Source organism: Dromiciops gliroides, chromosome 3 (genome assembly GCF_019393635.1).
Source record: "Dromiciops gliroides isolate mDroGli1 chromosome 3, mDroGli1.pri, whole genome shotgun sequence".
NCBI lineage: Eukaryota > Metazoa > Chordata > Mammalia > Microbiotheria > Microbiotheriidae > Dromiciops > Dromiciops gliroides.
The window spans coordinates 550,342,730-550,358,339 of record NC_057863.1 but is presented as its reverse complement, the minus strand read 5'-3'; the positions used below and the strand labels follow the sequence as shown (position 1 = coordinate 550,358,339).

Sequence of the window (15,610 nt, the reverse complement as noted above, 5' to 3'; positions counted from 1 at the left end):
TGACTCACTGACTTATAAATGCTTGTTGAGTGATCATATCACCCATAAGTCTTTTCCAGTTTGATATCCCCAATTCCTTCAGGTGGTCCTAGTGAACTTTTAGACACTCTCTCTTTATATTAGCATACTTACTAAAATGTGGCATACATGAGTGGACTCAGGTCAGATATGCATGGCCTTCTACTCTTAGGTCCTTAGGTGGGAAAGTCCATGGCTGAAAGCAAGTTCTATAAGAAAAGAAGGTTTGGAAATAGCATTTATGAGAGGGAGTGCTGTAGATACTCAAGGAAGAATAAAATTACCAGAAGTTTGGGATCATAGATCATACATTTTATTGGTACCATTTGGCAGAGTTCTGTGACTTCTTCTACTGATGTCTAGCTGTGTGTATCAATATGGTCAGAGAGAGTGGCTGGCAGGCCCAGGGTTGGGGTTTTGCAGTTCGTGAAGTTCATATATGAATTCTGCCAAGAGTAGAATCTGTTTCATCTTTATCTTTGCATCCCCAGCACCTAGTAGATGGTTGTTGATTTTTCTCAGTGGAACAAAGTCAATGAAGTTACAAGTCTGGGCCAAACTCCCTACCCCCTCCAAAAAAATTTCTAAAGTTAATGACATTTTTCAACAAATATAAAAGATCTGCATTAACAAGAGTGCTTTTATATTTTGTTTACGTTTTGATTAGAAAAATAGTTTATTTTTTTCTTTTGTTTAATCTGAATCTATAGTTTCATCATTGCAAGAAATTCCAAATGAAGAAACTCTCTCTTTTTTTTTTAGTGAGGCAGTTGGGGTTAAGTGACTTGCCCAGGGTTACACAGCTAGTAAGTGTTAAGTGTCTGAGGCCACATTTGAACTCAGGTACTCCTAACTCCAGGGCCGGTGCTCTATCCACTGCACCACCTAGCTGCCCCTAGAAGAAACTCTCTTGACCACAAATTGACAACTATTCTGTGACTTAAAGTCTTAAGAGTTTCTTGGGGCACAGAAGTTAATTTACCCAGGGTCACACAGCCAGCATATATTAGACACTAGACTTGAACTGTAAGAATTAAAGAATTAAAATTGAGAAAGATTTCAAACAATTAAAAGATCTCTGCAGAAATTTGAATGCAATAGCTACAATCTTACAAAAGAGTATGTTAAAATAAACCTTTGGCCAAAAAGTTTACCTTCTGTTATTTTTCCTCAGCTTATGTTCATTCATTTATGATGGAAACATTGGAGGCTTTGTGACAGGGGCAGTAAATTGGTTCTGACACAACTGTATTGCCTTTTTGAAACAGCAAATAATCATCTTTATAATTCATCCTCTTGAGCTGTACATTCTTGGGAGGCGAGAGTACTTTTTTTATACTTATAGTCCCAATGTCTGTCATATATTAGGTGCTTGATAATTTTTTTTTAGTGAGGCAATTGGGGTTAAGTGACTTGCCCAGGGTCACACAGCTAGTAAGTGTTAAGTGTCTGAGACCGGATTTGAATTCAGGTCCTCCTGACTCCAGGGCAGGTGCTTTATCCACTGTGCCACCTAGCTGCCCCCTTGATAAATGTTTATTGAATATTCTTGAGTGAAAAATGTGCATTATCAGTTACAGTTAACAAAATATGACGCAGATATCATGAATGTTGCACTTAAGAATTTAAATATTACATTTATCTGACAGATGTGCCAAGAGTTCAATAGCACTTGGGCATGGGAGATGGAGAAGAAGGGCTATCTTGAAATGAGTGTCGAATGCAAATTGGGACTTTTAAAGGTAATAAATGTATTATTTCTTGTAATGCTTTTGTTTTAAAACATTTTGTAGCCATTATATTTGAATTTGGAAACCAGCTATAAACCAATATTGTCATTATTGGGGGGAACAGAAGAAACTTCTTAACCTAGATGGTTTTTGATGAGTTTCTAAATCCAGCCTTTTTTAATTGTGCAAGCTTATAAGGATGGTGATAGAAAGGATAGAAATACATTTCCAAATTAATTTTAGCCATTAGCTTCAACTTCCTCAAGAATTGCTAATGTTTATAGCAAAACTTTGTTAATGTTGCTTGTGATATTGGTTTATTAATTTGAAATAATTGTTCTTTCCTAATTGAGTAGACTCATTGTATTTTAAATAAAATTACTAGGAAGTCTAAATCCAGATTGTAGTGTTGCTTGCTCTCCTTGCCCTCCTTGCCATGTAGGGCTATTGAAGAGTGAAATGACCAGCAGAGTGAAGGAAGAATTCTTTCCACAAACTGGTCGAGGAAGGGTTAATAACTGCTTCTGAAATTAGAAGCTTTTTATAAACAGGTTGAATGATCAAAGGACCCCAAGAGTCCGTACTTATTCTTAAATGATGTAAGTAAGCATTCTACTTTTCAGAGATAAGCTCATGTTAGATAAGTAATACATGTCACTCCCTTGATCCCACATAGTTATAGACTGGCGTGGCCATTTATTAGGTTCCTTTCTAGGGAAACCAAAAGGTATAGTAGAATCACATTCCAGTTTGGGGCCAGTATGAAATATAAGGAATCACAAAATGTGTTTCAGAAGTCTTACAAAGCAGAATTCCAAAAGTAGATAGACATCAAACACGATCAGGAGGACTAGTGACATATTTCTTGACCCTCTTCAGCTCTCTGCCTTCTAATAGCTGGAACTGGCAAGTTACCAAATCTCAGAGGTAGTGGCAAGGCACAAGACCATAGTAGGCTAGAACAGGGAGAAGTCAAAGTGACCAGGGCATGAACTACATTTGTCAGGAGACTTGAGGAAGGAATCTGATTCGGGTTCCAGGTGATCCTAACAGTATGCTGAAACTTAAAACCAAACATGTTGGCAATTTTTATGAACAATTAAAAATTAGACATGAGTCTTGTTTCATTAAGAGAATGAATGGAAGACAACATCTGCTGACTGAATATCTTTTTAAAAGATTGAGTATGGTCTGAGGTTTTAAAGAGCAGCTTTTGAAAGATTACCTATATAAAAAAAGAAATCATTTAATCTTGTAGAAGAAGATTTTGCTATATAGGTATTCTGTATAAATTTTATTTAAGACTTTGGTGACAGAAATTTTTGCAATCGTGATGCTGTATGATCACCCAGCCATACATGGCTGTGTATGGTTTTAGCTGAGTTAAATTTACCATTAAGTAACAATAAATATAGAATCTTTACTCACATTTTATCTAAGTGTTTGAATCTTGGTATTGCAATTGTATCGGGCCCCAGCTATGATGCTTCTTAGCTCTGTGCCCACGGACTGATTTATTCTTTGAGTCTTTGTTTCCTTATCTGTAAAATGTGGCTAAGAAAAGTTATACTATCATTCTTCCATTGTTTTTGTGGGGAAAGTGCTTGATAAACCTTAAGTGACTATATATGAACTGTTAATTTTTATTATTGTAAACCAAACAGCAGCAAGATGGAACATCTTCAAAAAAATGAGTATTTAATTTATTATTTCTTATGGTGGTGGGAAAGCATACATGAGATATTTCAGTACATTTTACATTTTTTTTTCCAGTACCTCTGTGAATGTCAGTTTGATGACAATCTGAAGTTTAAGAACATTATTAATGAGGAGGATGCTGATGCCATGCGCCTCCAGCCAATTGGTCGAGACAAAGATGGTCTCATGTATTGGTACCAGCTGGATCAAGATCATAATGTCAGAATGTACATAGAAGAACAAGATGATCAAGATGGGTCTTCATGGAAATGCATTGTCAGGTATGTTTTTCGTTGTTTTAAATAAACTTTTTGCTAGCAAAATATTTGTCAATACACAACATTTTTCCCCAAAGTCTTAGTGAAATTGAAATATCAAAATTTCATTTTAACATATATTGCACATTTTAAATTAGTGCACTTCTATGAGAAAAGTCCTTCCAGTGCATATCCCAGTGTTAGGTTCTGGGGAGACCAAGATAAAACATAGAGTCTCTGTTCTCATGTAGCTTACTAGGGAGCAAAACATGTATGTGGTTAATTGTTAAAGCAGTTTGAAATATGGATCCAGACATTGAAATGATCTGACAGAGTGGCAGAAGAGATTTGAGGAGAGAAGAATCACTTCTCTGGGGGAGTATCGGGGAAGGTTTCATTATGACCATTTCATTTTGGCAGCATTCTTTCTGTGTTTGAAATTTTACAGAAGTTCAATTTCTTAACTTGACATGAATATGAAAAATCCTGCCTTGTGTATTGCCCTTTGTGAGGGAAAGGAGGAGTTGAGGACTTTTTTGTTTTCTTATTTATAGTAATCACAGTCTTTATCTATAATCTCTCCTTATGTTTGTATTTTCCAAACTGGAAGCTCAACTATTCAGAATTCAATGGTTATACAAAGGTGGATACCTTCACCTCTCTGCATACTCTTCCTTTGAAATTCATCAGATCTTTTTTTCTTTTCTTTTCTTTCTTTTCTTTTTTTTTTAGTGAGGCAGTTGGGGTTAAGTGACTTGCCTAGGGTCACACAGCTAGTAAGTGTTAAGTGTCTGAGACCAGATTTGAACTCAGGTACTCCTGACTCCAGGGCCAGTGCTTTATCCACTGCGCCACCTAGCTGCCCCAGGTTTTTTTTTTTTTTTTAATGAACATTTTTAAAGAAGAAATATACTCCCATTTTCAGTAATGGCCAGTGTGTGGATTTATTTTCCTTTGAATATATTTGTTACAAGAAAAGACTTGAGTATGGGGAGATTTGTAGAGGGATCAAGATGTATAGTGATAATAACAAAAGAATAAAAGAAAGGAAAGTGACAAAACATTATAAACAGTAAGCACAAAGAGGTTCAGAAAGGGATACAGACAGCCAAGGCAGTATTAGGACTACTATGTTATATCTAATATATATAATATTGATGTCTAATACAGTCAATCCTGTTTTTCTGTTCTTTGTATAAAGAAATGTTTACGTTATTCAGAATAATTTTTAAAACATTTTTTAAAAGAAACATACCACTTTTTTGAGTGTCTATTTATTTGGGGATAAATCTGTGGTCAACCTGAGTAGATTAGCTATTCTCTTTTTTTTTTTTGGCGGGGCAATGAGGGTTAAGTGACTTGCCCAGGGTCACACAGCTAGTAAGTGTTAAGTGTCTGAGGCCGGATTTGAACTCAGGTCCTCCTGAATCCAGGGCCGGTGCTTTATCCACTGAGCCACCTAGCTGCCCCCAGCTATTCTCTTTTAACAGATGTAACAAGGGGCAGCTAGGTGGCTCAGTGGATAAAGCACCGGCCCTGGATTCAGGAGGACCTGAGTTCAAATCCGGCCTCAGACACTTAACACTTACTAGCTGTGTGACCCTGGGCAAGTCACTTAACCCTCATTGCCTCACTTTAAAAAAAACAACAACCAAAACAGATGTAACAAGTTAACTCAAGGTAGTTATTTCCAAAATCACTTCTTTCAGACTATGATATCTGGTCTCCTGGTAGAGTTAACTTGTTGTACTTAGTTAAACAGCTGGATCCCAAATAATTGTTAGCAATCTGTTCCCAATTCATAGCATAAAACAAAGAGGATTTTTGTGCTACTTTACCATATCCATCTATCATTCCTCATATTAGGTTGAACATACTATCTTTGTGTTTGGATATCAAGGATTCTTAACCTGGGGTCCATATACCCTCAAGGAGTTTGTGAACTTGGATGGGGGAAAATTACATCTTTATTTCCAATAACCTCTGACTGAAATTTAGCATTTCCTTTGGTCATGAATGTAGACAGCAGACATGATTCTGAGAAGGGGTCCCTAGGCTTTGCCAGACTGCTAGAGGGGTCCAGGACACCAGAAAAAGTGAAGAACTCCTATTGTAATTTAATAAAATATGCCATATGAAAAGGCAAAATCTCTTCTTATTGAAGCTTAGAAAGATTTTGACTTGCCCTGCTAATTTCTAATTTCTAAGCAGTCTAAGCAGAATAAAATAATTTTGTTCATTTCCAAACAGCTTTCAAATTGAGTGTGATGGGGCCCTTGGATCTCTGACACTTGGTAACATCTTTTTCTCCCTATTTGCCTCCTTTCTTCCCCCATAAAAAAGAGAAAATATTGTATTGTCAAGGACATAGCTCCAGATGTCTGGGCCTTTGATTTTATTGTCAATCTAGCCTTCTATTTTTATTTTTTTTTTTTGGTGAGGCAATTGGGGTTAAGTGACTTGCCCAGGGTCACACAGCTAGTAAGTGTGTAAAGTGTCTGAGGCCGGATTTGAACTCAGGTCCTCCTGAATCCAGGGCCGGTGCTCTATCCACTGTGCCACCTAGCTGCCCCGATCTAGCCTTCTATTAATCAGCAAGCATTTATCACATATTTACTATGAGCCAGACTCTGTTAACCTCAGTGAAATTTTTTTGTAATATTCAGACTTAAATGTGGTATATCAGAATCTCCTTATCTGACCATAATCTGTTGGCTTTCTGCCTCTTTCTTTGTTTTCCCATGCCAAACCCTGCTCTTCATCTATACCATGACCTCCAATCCTTTGATCCCTCAGTTCTTTTTCCAGGCCTTCTCCCCTGCTGTATCCACTCTCCTCTTCTCCCCATTTTGACCTCATGGTGAACCAGTTCCACTCTACGTCATCCTTTTCTTGATTCCTGGGCCCCTTATCCTATTTCTAGCTGTGCTCTGCCAAGCCTCAGCCTAGGATAACTCCCACTATCTTCTGCCTTCGCTTCTACACATGTGCTCTTCAGCAGAGGTGGAGAAAATATCACAACTGTTTTGACTGGATCCATTACAGTTGGACCTTCACTGCTGCTAGGCAGTCCTCCTATACCTTCCTTATCAACTCAATATCCCATTCTCCACAGTGACTTTTCCAGATCTTTTCATCCTTCCTCAAATCTCCCTTGGCTCCCCCTTCCCTGTACATTCTCAGCTGAGAACTTTACCTCATATTTTATAGAAAAAAATCAAGGACTTTCCCCATGAGCTCCCTCTTCTCTCTGCCTCCTCATCTCATATCACTCAGATGCCTTCTGCCACTATTTCCTCCTTCTCTGTCTCATGCAGAGAAGTGGCCTTACTCCTTACCAAGGCTAATTCCTTTACCCACAAAAGTGATCCCATTCCATCCTGTCTCTTCTAACAGATTGTCCCCTCTGTCATCTTCACTCTATCATTTATCTTTAATCTCTCCCTGTCTTCTAGCCCCTTCCTACTGCCTACAAACATGTCTCCTTACCTTCCCTATCCTTAAAAAAACCTCTTACTTCATCCATCCCTACTTACTGTTGTCCTATATCTCTTCTGCCCTTTGTGGCTAAACTCCTTGAGAAAACTGTCTGAAATAGATGCCTCCATTTTCTCACCTCTCTGCTCACTTCTTTTTTTTTTTTTTTTTTAGGGGCAATGAGGGTTAAGTGACTTGCCCAGGGTCACATAGCTAGTAACTGTCAAGTGTCTGAGGCTAGATTTGAACTCAGGTACTCCTGAATCCAAGGCCAGTGCTTTATCCACTGTGCCACCTAGCCGCCCCTCTCTCTGCTCACTTCTTAAGCCCTTACAATCCTTATCTTCAGACCTCATCATTCCACTGAAACTGCTCTTTCCAGAGTGACCAGTGATTTCTTATTTGCCAAATCTAATGGGCTTTTCTTAATGCACATCCTTATTACCATCTCTGCGATCTTTGACACTGTCAATCACCTTCTTTTCTTGGATGCTACTCTCTTCTCATTGGGTTTTTGGGACATGACTCTCTCCTGTCAGATCACTCTTTTTCAATCTCCTTTACTGACTCCCCAAGCAGATCATGCCCTCTAACTGTAGGTGTTTCCCAGGACCTTGTCCTGGATCCTCCTTTCTTCTCCCTCTATACTACTTTACTTGGTGATCTCATCTGCTCCTATGCATTTAATTATCATCTCTTTGCTGATGTTTCTCAAATCTGCCTTTCCTTCTCTAATCTCTCGTGACCTCCAATCTTTCATCTCCAGCTGCCTTTCAGACATCTCAAACTGAATGTCCAGTTGACATCTTAAACTCAACATATCTAAAACTAGATTGATCATCTTTCCCCCTAAACCCTCCCTTCCTCCCATCTTCCTTATTATTGTAGAGGGTGGTACCATGTTCCCATACTTCAGGCTCCTAAGTGTCCTCCACAGCTCTTCCCTGTCTCTCTTCTCTTCAATCCAGTCGGCTACCAGAGTCTGCCAATTTCACCTTTGCAACATCTCTGGAGTAGGCCCCCTTCTCTTTTCTGATACTACCTTACCTTACCACCACTCAGATGTAGGCTCTCATCACCTCATGCCTGGATTATTGCAATACCCTGTGGGTATGTCTGCCTGCCTCAATTCCCTCTTTACTCCACTCCATTCTTCATTCAGCCACTGAAGTGATTTTCCCAAAGTGCGGTTTCTATGTCACTCCTCTGCTCAGTAAGCTCCAATGGCTTCTTATTGCCTCCTTATCGTATTAAACACAGAATCTTCTGTTTGGCTTTTAAGGCCCTTTCTTTATAACTTAGCTGCCTCCTACTTTTTCACTCTTCTTACATCTTACTCCCCAGTATGAACTCTGTCCCAGTGACACTGGCCTCTTAGCTGTTCTATGAACAAGGTGCTCCATTTCTTGTCTCCCAACCTTCTCTCTAACAGTTTCCCATTGCCTGAAATACTCTCTATCCTCTCATCTGACTACTGACCTCCTTGACTTCCCTTAAGTCCAAACTAGAATCCCAGCTTCTACAGAAAGCCTTTCTCAATCCCTCTTAATGCTAGTGTTTTCCCAGTGTTAATTATTTCATATTTATCCTGTATGTAGCTTTTCCTGCACAGTTTATTTACATGTTGTCTATCTCATTAGATTATGAGCTCTTTGCATCAGAAATTGTCTTTTTTTCTTTTTGTATTCTCAATACAGCACAGTCTCTGGCACATAATAGGTACTCAGTAAATGTTTATTTGTTGACTGATATGCCACATGATTATCTAATCATTTAAAAAACACAGTACCAGGCAGTTCACCATGTCTTTTTGAAGATTAATTTAGATTCATAAATTTAAACTGTTAGCTATGAAAAAATAAGTGAATTAGGTTTATATATCATGGACTAGATTAATAGAAACTGAAATCTTCTCACTATGCACATACTTAAGATATTCTGCATTCTAATTCTGATATTGGGAATTACTTGAACTAAAACATTCTAGAATTCCTGATTTTCTAAATAAGTAGAGAACCTGAATCATTATAAATATATTTAAAGCAGATTTTACGTTGGGAGCATACTGAATCTATTATCCTGTTTTAATTTTTCACTTATTATAAAGTCTGAATTAGTTTTATGTTTTGCCTTTTTTTCTCTCCAAAACAAAACCTAAAATTAAAATAATGCTGTTCTCTTTGCCAGTTGTTTGATAAAGATTTCTCTTCAAAAGGGATCTTAAACTCATTCTTTCAAGTTAAGTAGCCCTTTGTCACCTTTGTTTTTAAGCAGAGGTGTCTGGCTTAAATAAGAATGTGTTGAGAAAGAACCACCAATTGTGAATTGATCCAGCCATTCTGGAGAACAATTTGAAACTATGTTGAAAGGGATATAAAACTGTATAACCTTTGATTTAACAGTACCACTACTTGGTCTATATTCCAAAGACGTGACCTATCTGCACAAATATATTTATAGCAGCTCTTTTTGTGGTGGCAAAGACTTGGAAATTGAGGGAATGTCCATCAACTGAAAAATGGCTGAACAATTTTTGTAGTATGATTTATTTATTTACTTAGTTACTTGTCTGTTCATTCATTTATTCATTTGTTGTTTGTTTATTTGTTTGTTTGTGGGGCAGTGAGGGTTAAGTGACTTGCCCAGGGTCACACTGCTACTAAGTGTCAAGTGTCTGAGGTCTGATTTGAACTCAGGTCCTCCTGAATTCAGGGCCGGTGCTTTATCCACTACGCCACCTAGCTGCCCCCTGTAGTATATGATTGTAGTGGAATACTGTTGTGCTATAATAAATGATGAACAGGCTGATTTCAGAAAAACTTGGAAACATTTACATGAACTGATAGAAAATGAAGTGAACAGAACCAGAGAACATTGTACATAATAACAGCACTATTGTATGATGATCAACTTTGGCCAACTTAGTTTTTCACAGCAATACAATGATCTAAGACAATTCCAAAGGACTTATGATTACTTATGATGAAAAATGCTATCCACATCCAGAAAAAGAACTGATGGAGTATGAATGCAGATCGAAGCATTCTATTTTCACTTTATGTTTTGTTCACAACATGACTGATATGGAGATATGTTCTGCTGATTGCACATGTATCAAATTGCTTATTGTCTCAGGGAATGAGGAGGAGAAAAGGGCAGGGAGAGAGTTAAGAACTCAGTTTTTAAAATGGATGTCAAAAATGCATATATAATTGGGGGGAAATATTATTTTATTTTATTTTAAGTGAGGCAATTGGGGTTAAGTGACTTGCCCAGGGTCACACAGCTAGTAAGTGTTAAGTGTCTGAGGCCGGATTTGAACTCAGGTCCTCCTGACTAGAGGGCCGGTGCTCTATCCACTGTGCCATCTAGCTGCCCCGGGAGAAATATTTTTTAAAAAAGAAATACCAATTTAGATAGTTGTAATCTTAGAAAATTCCTTAATTTCTTAGCCTCGCTTTCTCCTACTGAATGAGATAAGTAATAACTTTCATTACCCACATCATACGGTTGTTTTAAGCAGGATATGGTATAATTGCAGTTATTAGACACTCTTTTTACCTCTACTAAAATCCTACTCTGGCAGTTCACCATGATGGAAGTCTATGTACTAGCTCTTGGCCTGTCCTTCAAAGCTGGCTTGGTGTATTGGCCAGCCTAGCCCAGCTCAGAAATACTAGTTGTCAGTGGATAAAGAACCAAAAGATGATTTAATTTTTCAGCTAAATCAGCTTGTGAATATTGTTTACCAAGTGTTATAGGAATTGGGATCTGCATTGGTGGAAGAAGTTAGCCACAATGATGAAAGCAAGAATTTTATTGAAATGAGTTCTTTTTTGAATACTTATCTTGTTGTTAAGGAGGCCATTGAGGGGTCAGTTGTGGTGTTTATACTGTTATAAATAGAAATCAGTAGGATAGTTTTTGCAAGTAGAAAAATGGGTTTTCATGGTGTCATATTTCTTTGCCTTGTTTAGAAATAGAAATGAACTGGCCGAGACTCTGGAACTCCTGAAAGCTCAAATAGATCCTGCACTTTTGAAAAACCCTAGCCAACAGGATGCCTCCTCCCGAGAAAGCCCCAACCTAGAGGAAGAAGAAACTAAAAAAGGTGGAGAAACAACTAAACAAGGTTGTTTTTTGGTTTTGTTTTGTTTTTTGCATTTTTTAAACCTTCTCTGTCTCCCACACTCCGCCCTACATTTATTTCTCTCTCTCCCCAGCTCCCAAAATACATACAAAATCTTATTTTAGTTTCAGAAATTAGTATTTCTCTCTGAAGAAGATTGCAAAGCGAATGTTTTCTGGTCTTTAATTTTTTAAAAGCATAAATATATAAATTATTATCTATCTCCATAAAAATAATTCCAAGAGGGTTCAGAAAGAAAACATTTAGCTACTTACCTAAATGTAAACTTCACAGAGTAGCCGACAATAATGGCAGAGATGCTTGGAATAAGACTTGGAGTAAGAAGACTTGTGCTCAAGTTCCAGCTCTGCCACCAATTAATTGCATGATGGCAGATCTTGTAACTTCTCTGTCACAAGCTTGTGAAGAAAATGCTTTTTAAACCTTAAAGTACCATAGAAAATGTGAGCTGTTATCAGTAATGAATAAGTCATCATATGTGTAACAGTGATGTTTAATTGTGTAAATGCTCCCTAATTCATCATGTCCAAGCTATGACATTTAGGAATGTTTGGGAAATTGCCACTGAATGAGTAAACACTTTAAAATTCGATTGTGATTTTAAGCAATGGAATTTGACCATCTCATTTAGAACCACTCTAATTAAGACATTTATTTTCTTACATAAATCCAAAATCAGTATCTATAACTTCCATTCATTGGCCCTAATTCTGTCCTCTAGATTCAGCCAAAACAAGTCCAGACCACCTTCCACTTGCATTGTGAACTGAAATATAGCCATTATACTCTAAGTCTTCTTTTCAAGACTGAAACAGTTTCATTGTATGATACCACTGGAGTCCACTAATTTTCCTATCTATTTGCCTGTGAACACAATTTAGATCTGATTCTTTTCATTGACCTCAATCTCTGTTTTATTTGTTTCTCTACTCTTCTGAGTCTATAGAAAGAGTGAAATGTAAGAAACATAGCTTTTATATAAAGTGCTTTATTACTCTCCCTCCAAATGTTTTTAGGAAAAAACAGTCATTGACAGCATCTGTGGTGGATGTTTTTAAGCACTTGAACAACTTAATCTGTTGAAATAGTTTTAAAATAATGTGAATACATTTTTAAAACCATATCCATTTCTCACATACAAACATGTGACTAGATTGTTCTTTAAGTGTTTGATTAGAATTCATTTGTGAATCCATGTGATCCTGTAAGTGGGGAAGGGTTTCTTTCAGGAGTCATTTTGACCTATTCAGTATCTTTTTCTGATATTGGCTTATTTAAATTCTTTCTTGTTTTGATAATCTGGGTATTTTATTACTATGAAGATATCGATTCATTTTTGTCCTGGCAGTTTTCCTTTTGGGATCTCTTTCAGGAGGCGATCAGTGGATTCTTTCAATTTCTATTTTACCTCCTGCTTCTAAAATAACAGGGCAATTTTCCCTGACAATTTCTTGGAAGATGAAGTCTAAGCTCTTTCCTTGATCATGGTTTTCAGGTAAACCAATAATTTTCAAATTATCTCTCCTGGATCTATTTTCCAGGTCAGCAGTTTTTCCAAGAAGATATTTCACATTGTCCTCTATTTTTTTATTCATTTGGATTTGCTTTATTGTGTCTTGGTTTCTCATAAAGTCACTAGCTTCCATTTGTTCAATCCTAATTCTTAGGCAATTATTTTTGTCAGAGAGCTTTTGTATCTCCTTTTCCATTTGACTTTTCAAGCTGTTGACTTTTTTCTCATGTCTTTCCTGCATCATCCTCATTTCTCTTTCCATTTTTTCCTCTACCTTTCTGACTTTATCTTCAGAGTCCTTTTTGAGTACCTCTATGGCCTGAGACCAATTCATATTTTTCTTGGAAGCTTTGGATGTAGGAACCCAGATGCTGCTATCCTCTTCTAAGGGTGCACCTTGATCTTCCTTGTCACTAAAGAATCTTTCTATGGTCCTCACCTTTCTCTGTCTGCTCATCTTGCCTGTCTTTTACTTGACTTTTAGCTCCTTAGAGTGGGGCACTGTTTCCCGGTTGTACTGTCCCAAGCTTCAGGGGGTCCCAGGTGGTATGATTTAAGGAGAGGAAGATTTTTCACTTACCTGGCCTGTTCCCTGGTCCATAGATGACCCCAGGCCAACTTGCTAATTAACGGGACAGAAAAACTGCATGCTGTGGTTGTTAGCTCCCATGAGCCTGTGCCCCTCCCGGACCTCGGCCACTGCTACTTAACCCTACTTCCTGGTTCCCAGCAGGGGTGAAAAACCCAAGTTCTTCCTCAGCACCAGCAGACACCTCTGTAATCTTCCCCCTGCCAAAGGCTCAGCCCTCTCACCAGACCATGAGTTTAGTTCCAGATGAAACTGGCACTGCACCTGATTCAGAGACTCTGGGGATCTCTTTCCCTGACTTGGTCTGCCTGGGACTGAATCTTTGTCAGCACAACTGTGGACTTGGACTCCACTCCTTTCTTGGCATAGCTGCCCGCTCATTTAGACCTTCCAAGCTGTCTTTGGTTGGAAAATGATCTCAACCCATTTTTTTGGGGGGTTTGCAGCTCCAGGAATTGTCCTATGTCATTATTTGGAGGTTTTTTTGGATCTGTCATGTGGTGAGTTCTGAGAGCTTACTGCCTCCATTCATTTTTGTTTTGATTTTTGGGATTTGGGGGTTTTGCGGGGCACTGGGGGTTAAGTGACTTGCCCAGTGTCACACAGCTAGTAGGTGTTAAGTGTCTGAGGCCAGATTTGAACTCAGGTCCTCCTGAATCCAGGGCCGGTGCTTTATCCATTTCGCCACCTAGCTGCTTGTCAATTTTGTTGTTATATACTTGGGAAAAATTTCTTTGTAAAAAATTCCTCTATTTTTTGTGAAAATTTCTTTTTTACTTCCTGATCCTAGACGTTTTGTTTAGCTCTTTTTTAAAAAATCAGACTTTTAAATTATATATTTTATCTATTATATTGTTTTCTCCCACTTTAGAAAATATTTTTAATTTATCAATTTAATTTTTTTTCCTTTTCATCTTCATTAATCTTGTCTTTAATTTTCAGAATTTCTGTTTTGTTCTTTAGTTGGTTAGTTTGTTTTAAAAAATTCTAGGGGTTGTGAGGTGTTTTTCTCCCCAAAGCATTTCATACCTAGTTTTCTTCTTTGTTGATAAAATTGTTTAGAGAGGTAAATTTTCTATTCATCACTGTTTTGACTGCATTCCAAAGGTTTTGCTATGGTATCTTGTCATTTAATTTTATGAAATTCTCTATTCTTGGGATTTGTTCTTTTACTTAGTAATTCTTTAGGATTAAGTTAATCTCTAATAAATTTTTTATTCTTTATAGTCCCCTTTGTTAAATATAATCATATTGAGTTGTTATCAGGAAATAATGTTTTAATAGTTCTGATTTTTTTTTCCATTTACTGATTTTTTTTATCCACTAGCACATGGTCAGTTTTTGAAGCTGTACATCTCACTGAAAAATAGCTTATTCCTTTGTTTTTCCATTCAATAGCTACCAGCGATTAACTTTATAAAATCTGTTTAGGTCCTTAACTTGATTGCATAACTTGGTTATATTTGTCTTGGTCTGAGAATGAGTGGTACATTGAAATCCCTCTTTTTGTTTTTTTAATTTATAAAAGTATTTTATATTTTCCAATTACATGTAGAGATCATTTTCAACATTTGTTTTTATAAGATTTCTAGTTTTAAATTTTTCTCCCTCCCCTCTCCCCAAGACAGCAAGTAATCTGATATAGGTTATATATGTACAATCACATAAAACATATTTCTGCATTAGTCTTGCTGTGAAAGAAGAATCAGAGCAAAAATACCTCAAAAAAGAAAAACAACAGCACCAAAAACAAAAGAAATAGTATGGTTCAGTCCGCATCCATATTCCACAGTTCTTTTTTTTCTGGATTTGGAGAGCATTTTCCATTGTGAGTTCTTTAGAACTATCATGTACTGTTGTATTGCTGAGAAGAATCAAGCCTATCACAGTTGATCAACACATAATGTTGATGATTCTGTGTACAGTGTTTTCCAGGTTCTCATCTTACTCATCATCAGTTCATGCAAGTCCTAACTTTTGCCCCTTTTTTAGATGAACATTTTCTATCTGTTTCCAGAGAGAGAGAGAGAAAAAAATTTTAAACTTGAACATTATAGATTTTGGTTTTGATATTCTTAGAGACTTTCATTTTGGGAATTCTCTCAGGAAATGACTAGTATATTTTTTCTTTTATTTGTTTTCTGGTTCAGCTAGGTTTGGGCAGATTAATTTGTGATT

The 15,610-nt window shown here is 37.2% G+C and overlaps 1 protein-coding gene across 2 annotated transcripts in view; it reads left to right on the top strand.

Annotated features, from left to right (window-relative positions):
* The window catches only part of RSF1 (remodeling and spacing factor 1), a 133,264-nt gene that overhangs the window by 58,291 nt on the left and 59,363 nt on the right, over positions 1-15,610 (top strand). The window contains exons 3-5 of one of the 2 annotated variants that reach the window (XM_043991533.1): positions 1,668-1,760; positions 3,522-3,727; positions 11,158-11,291. In XM_043991533.1, the coding sequence (XP_043847468.1) occupies positions 1,668-1,760; positions 3,522-3,727; positions 11,158-11,291 (433 nt within the window). Of the gene's footprint in view, positions 1-1,667; positions 1,761-3,521; positions 3,728-11,157; positions 11,313-15,610 lie in introns of both variants that reach the window. The other variant, XM_043991532.1, reaches the window with a different exon arrangement.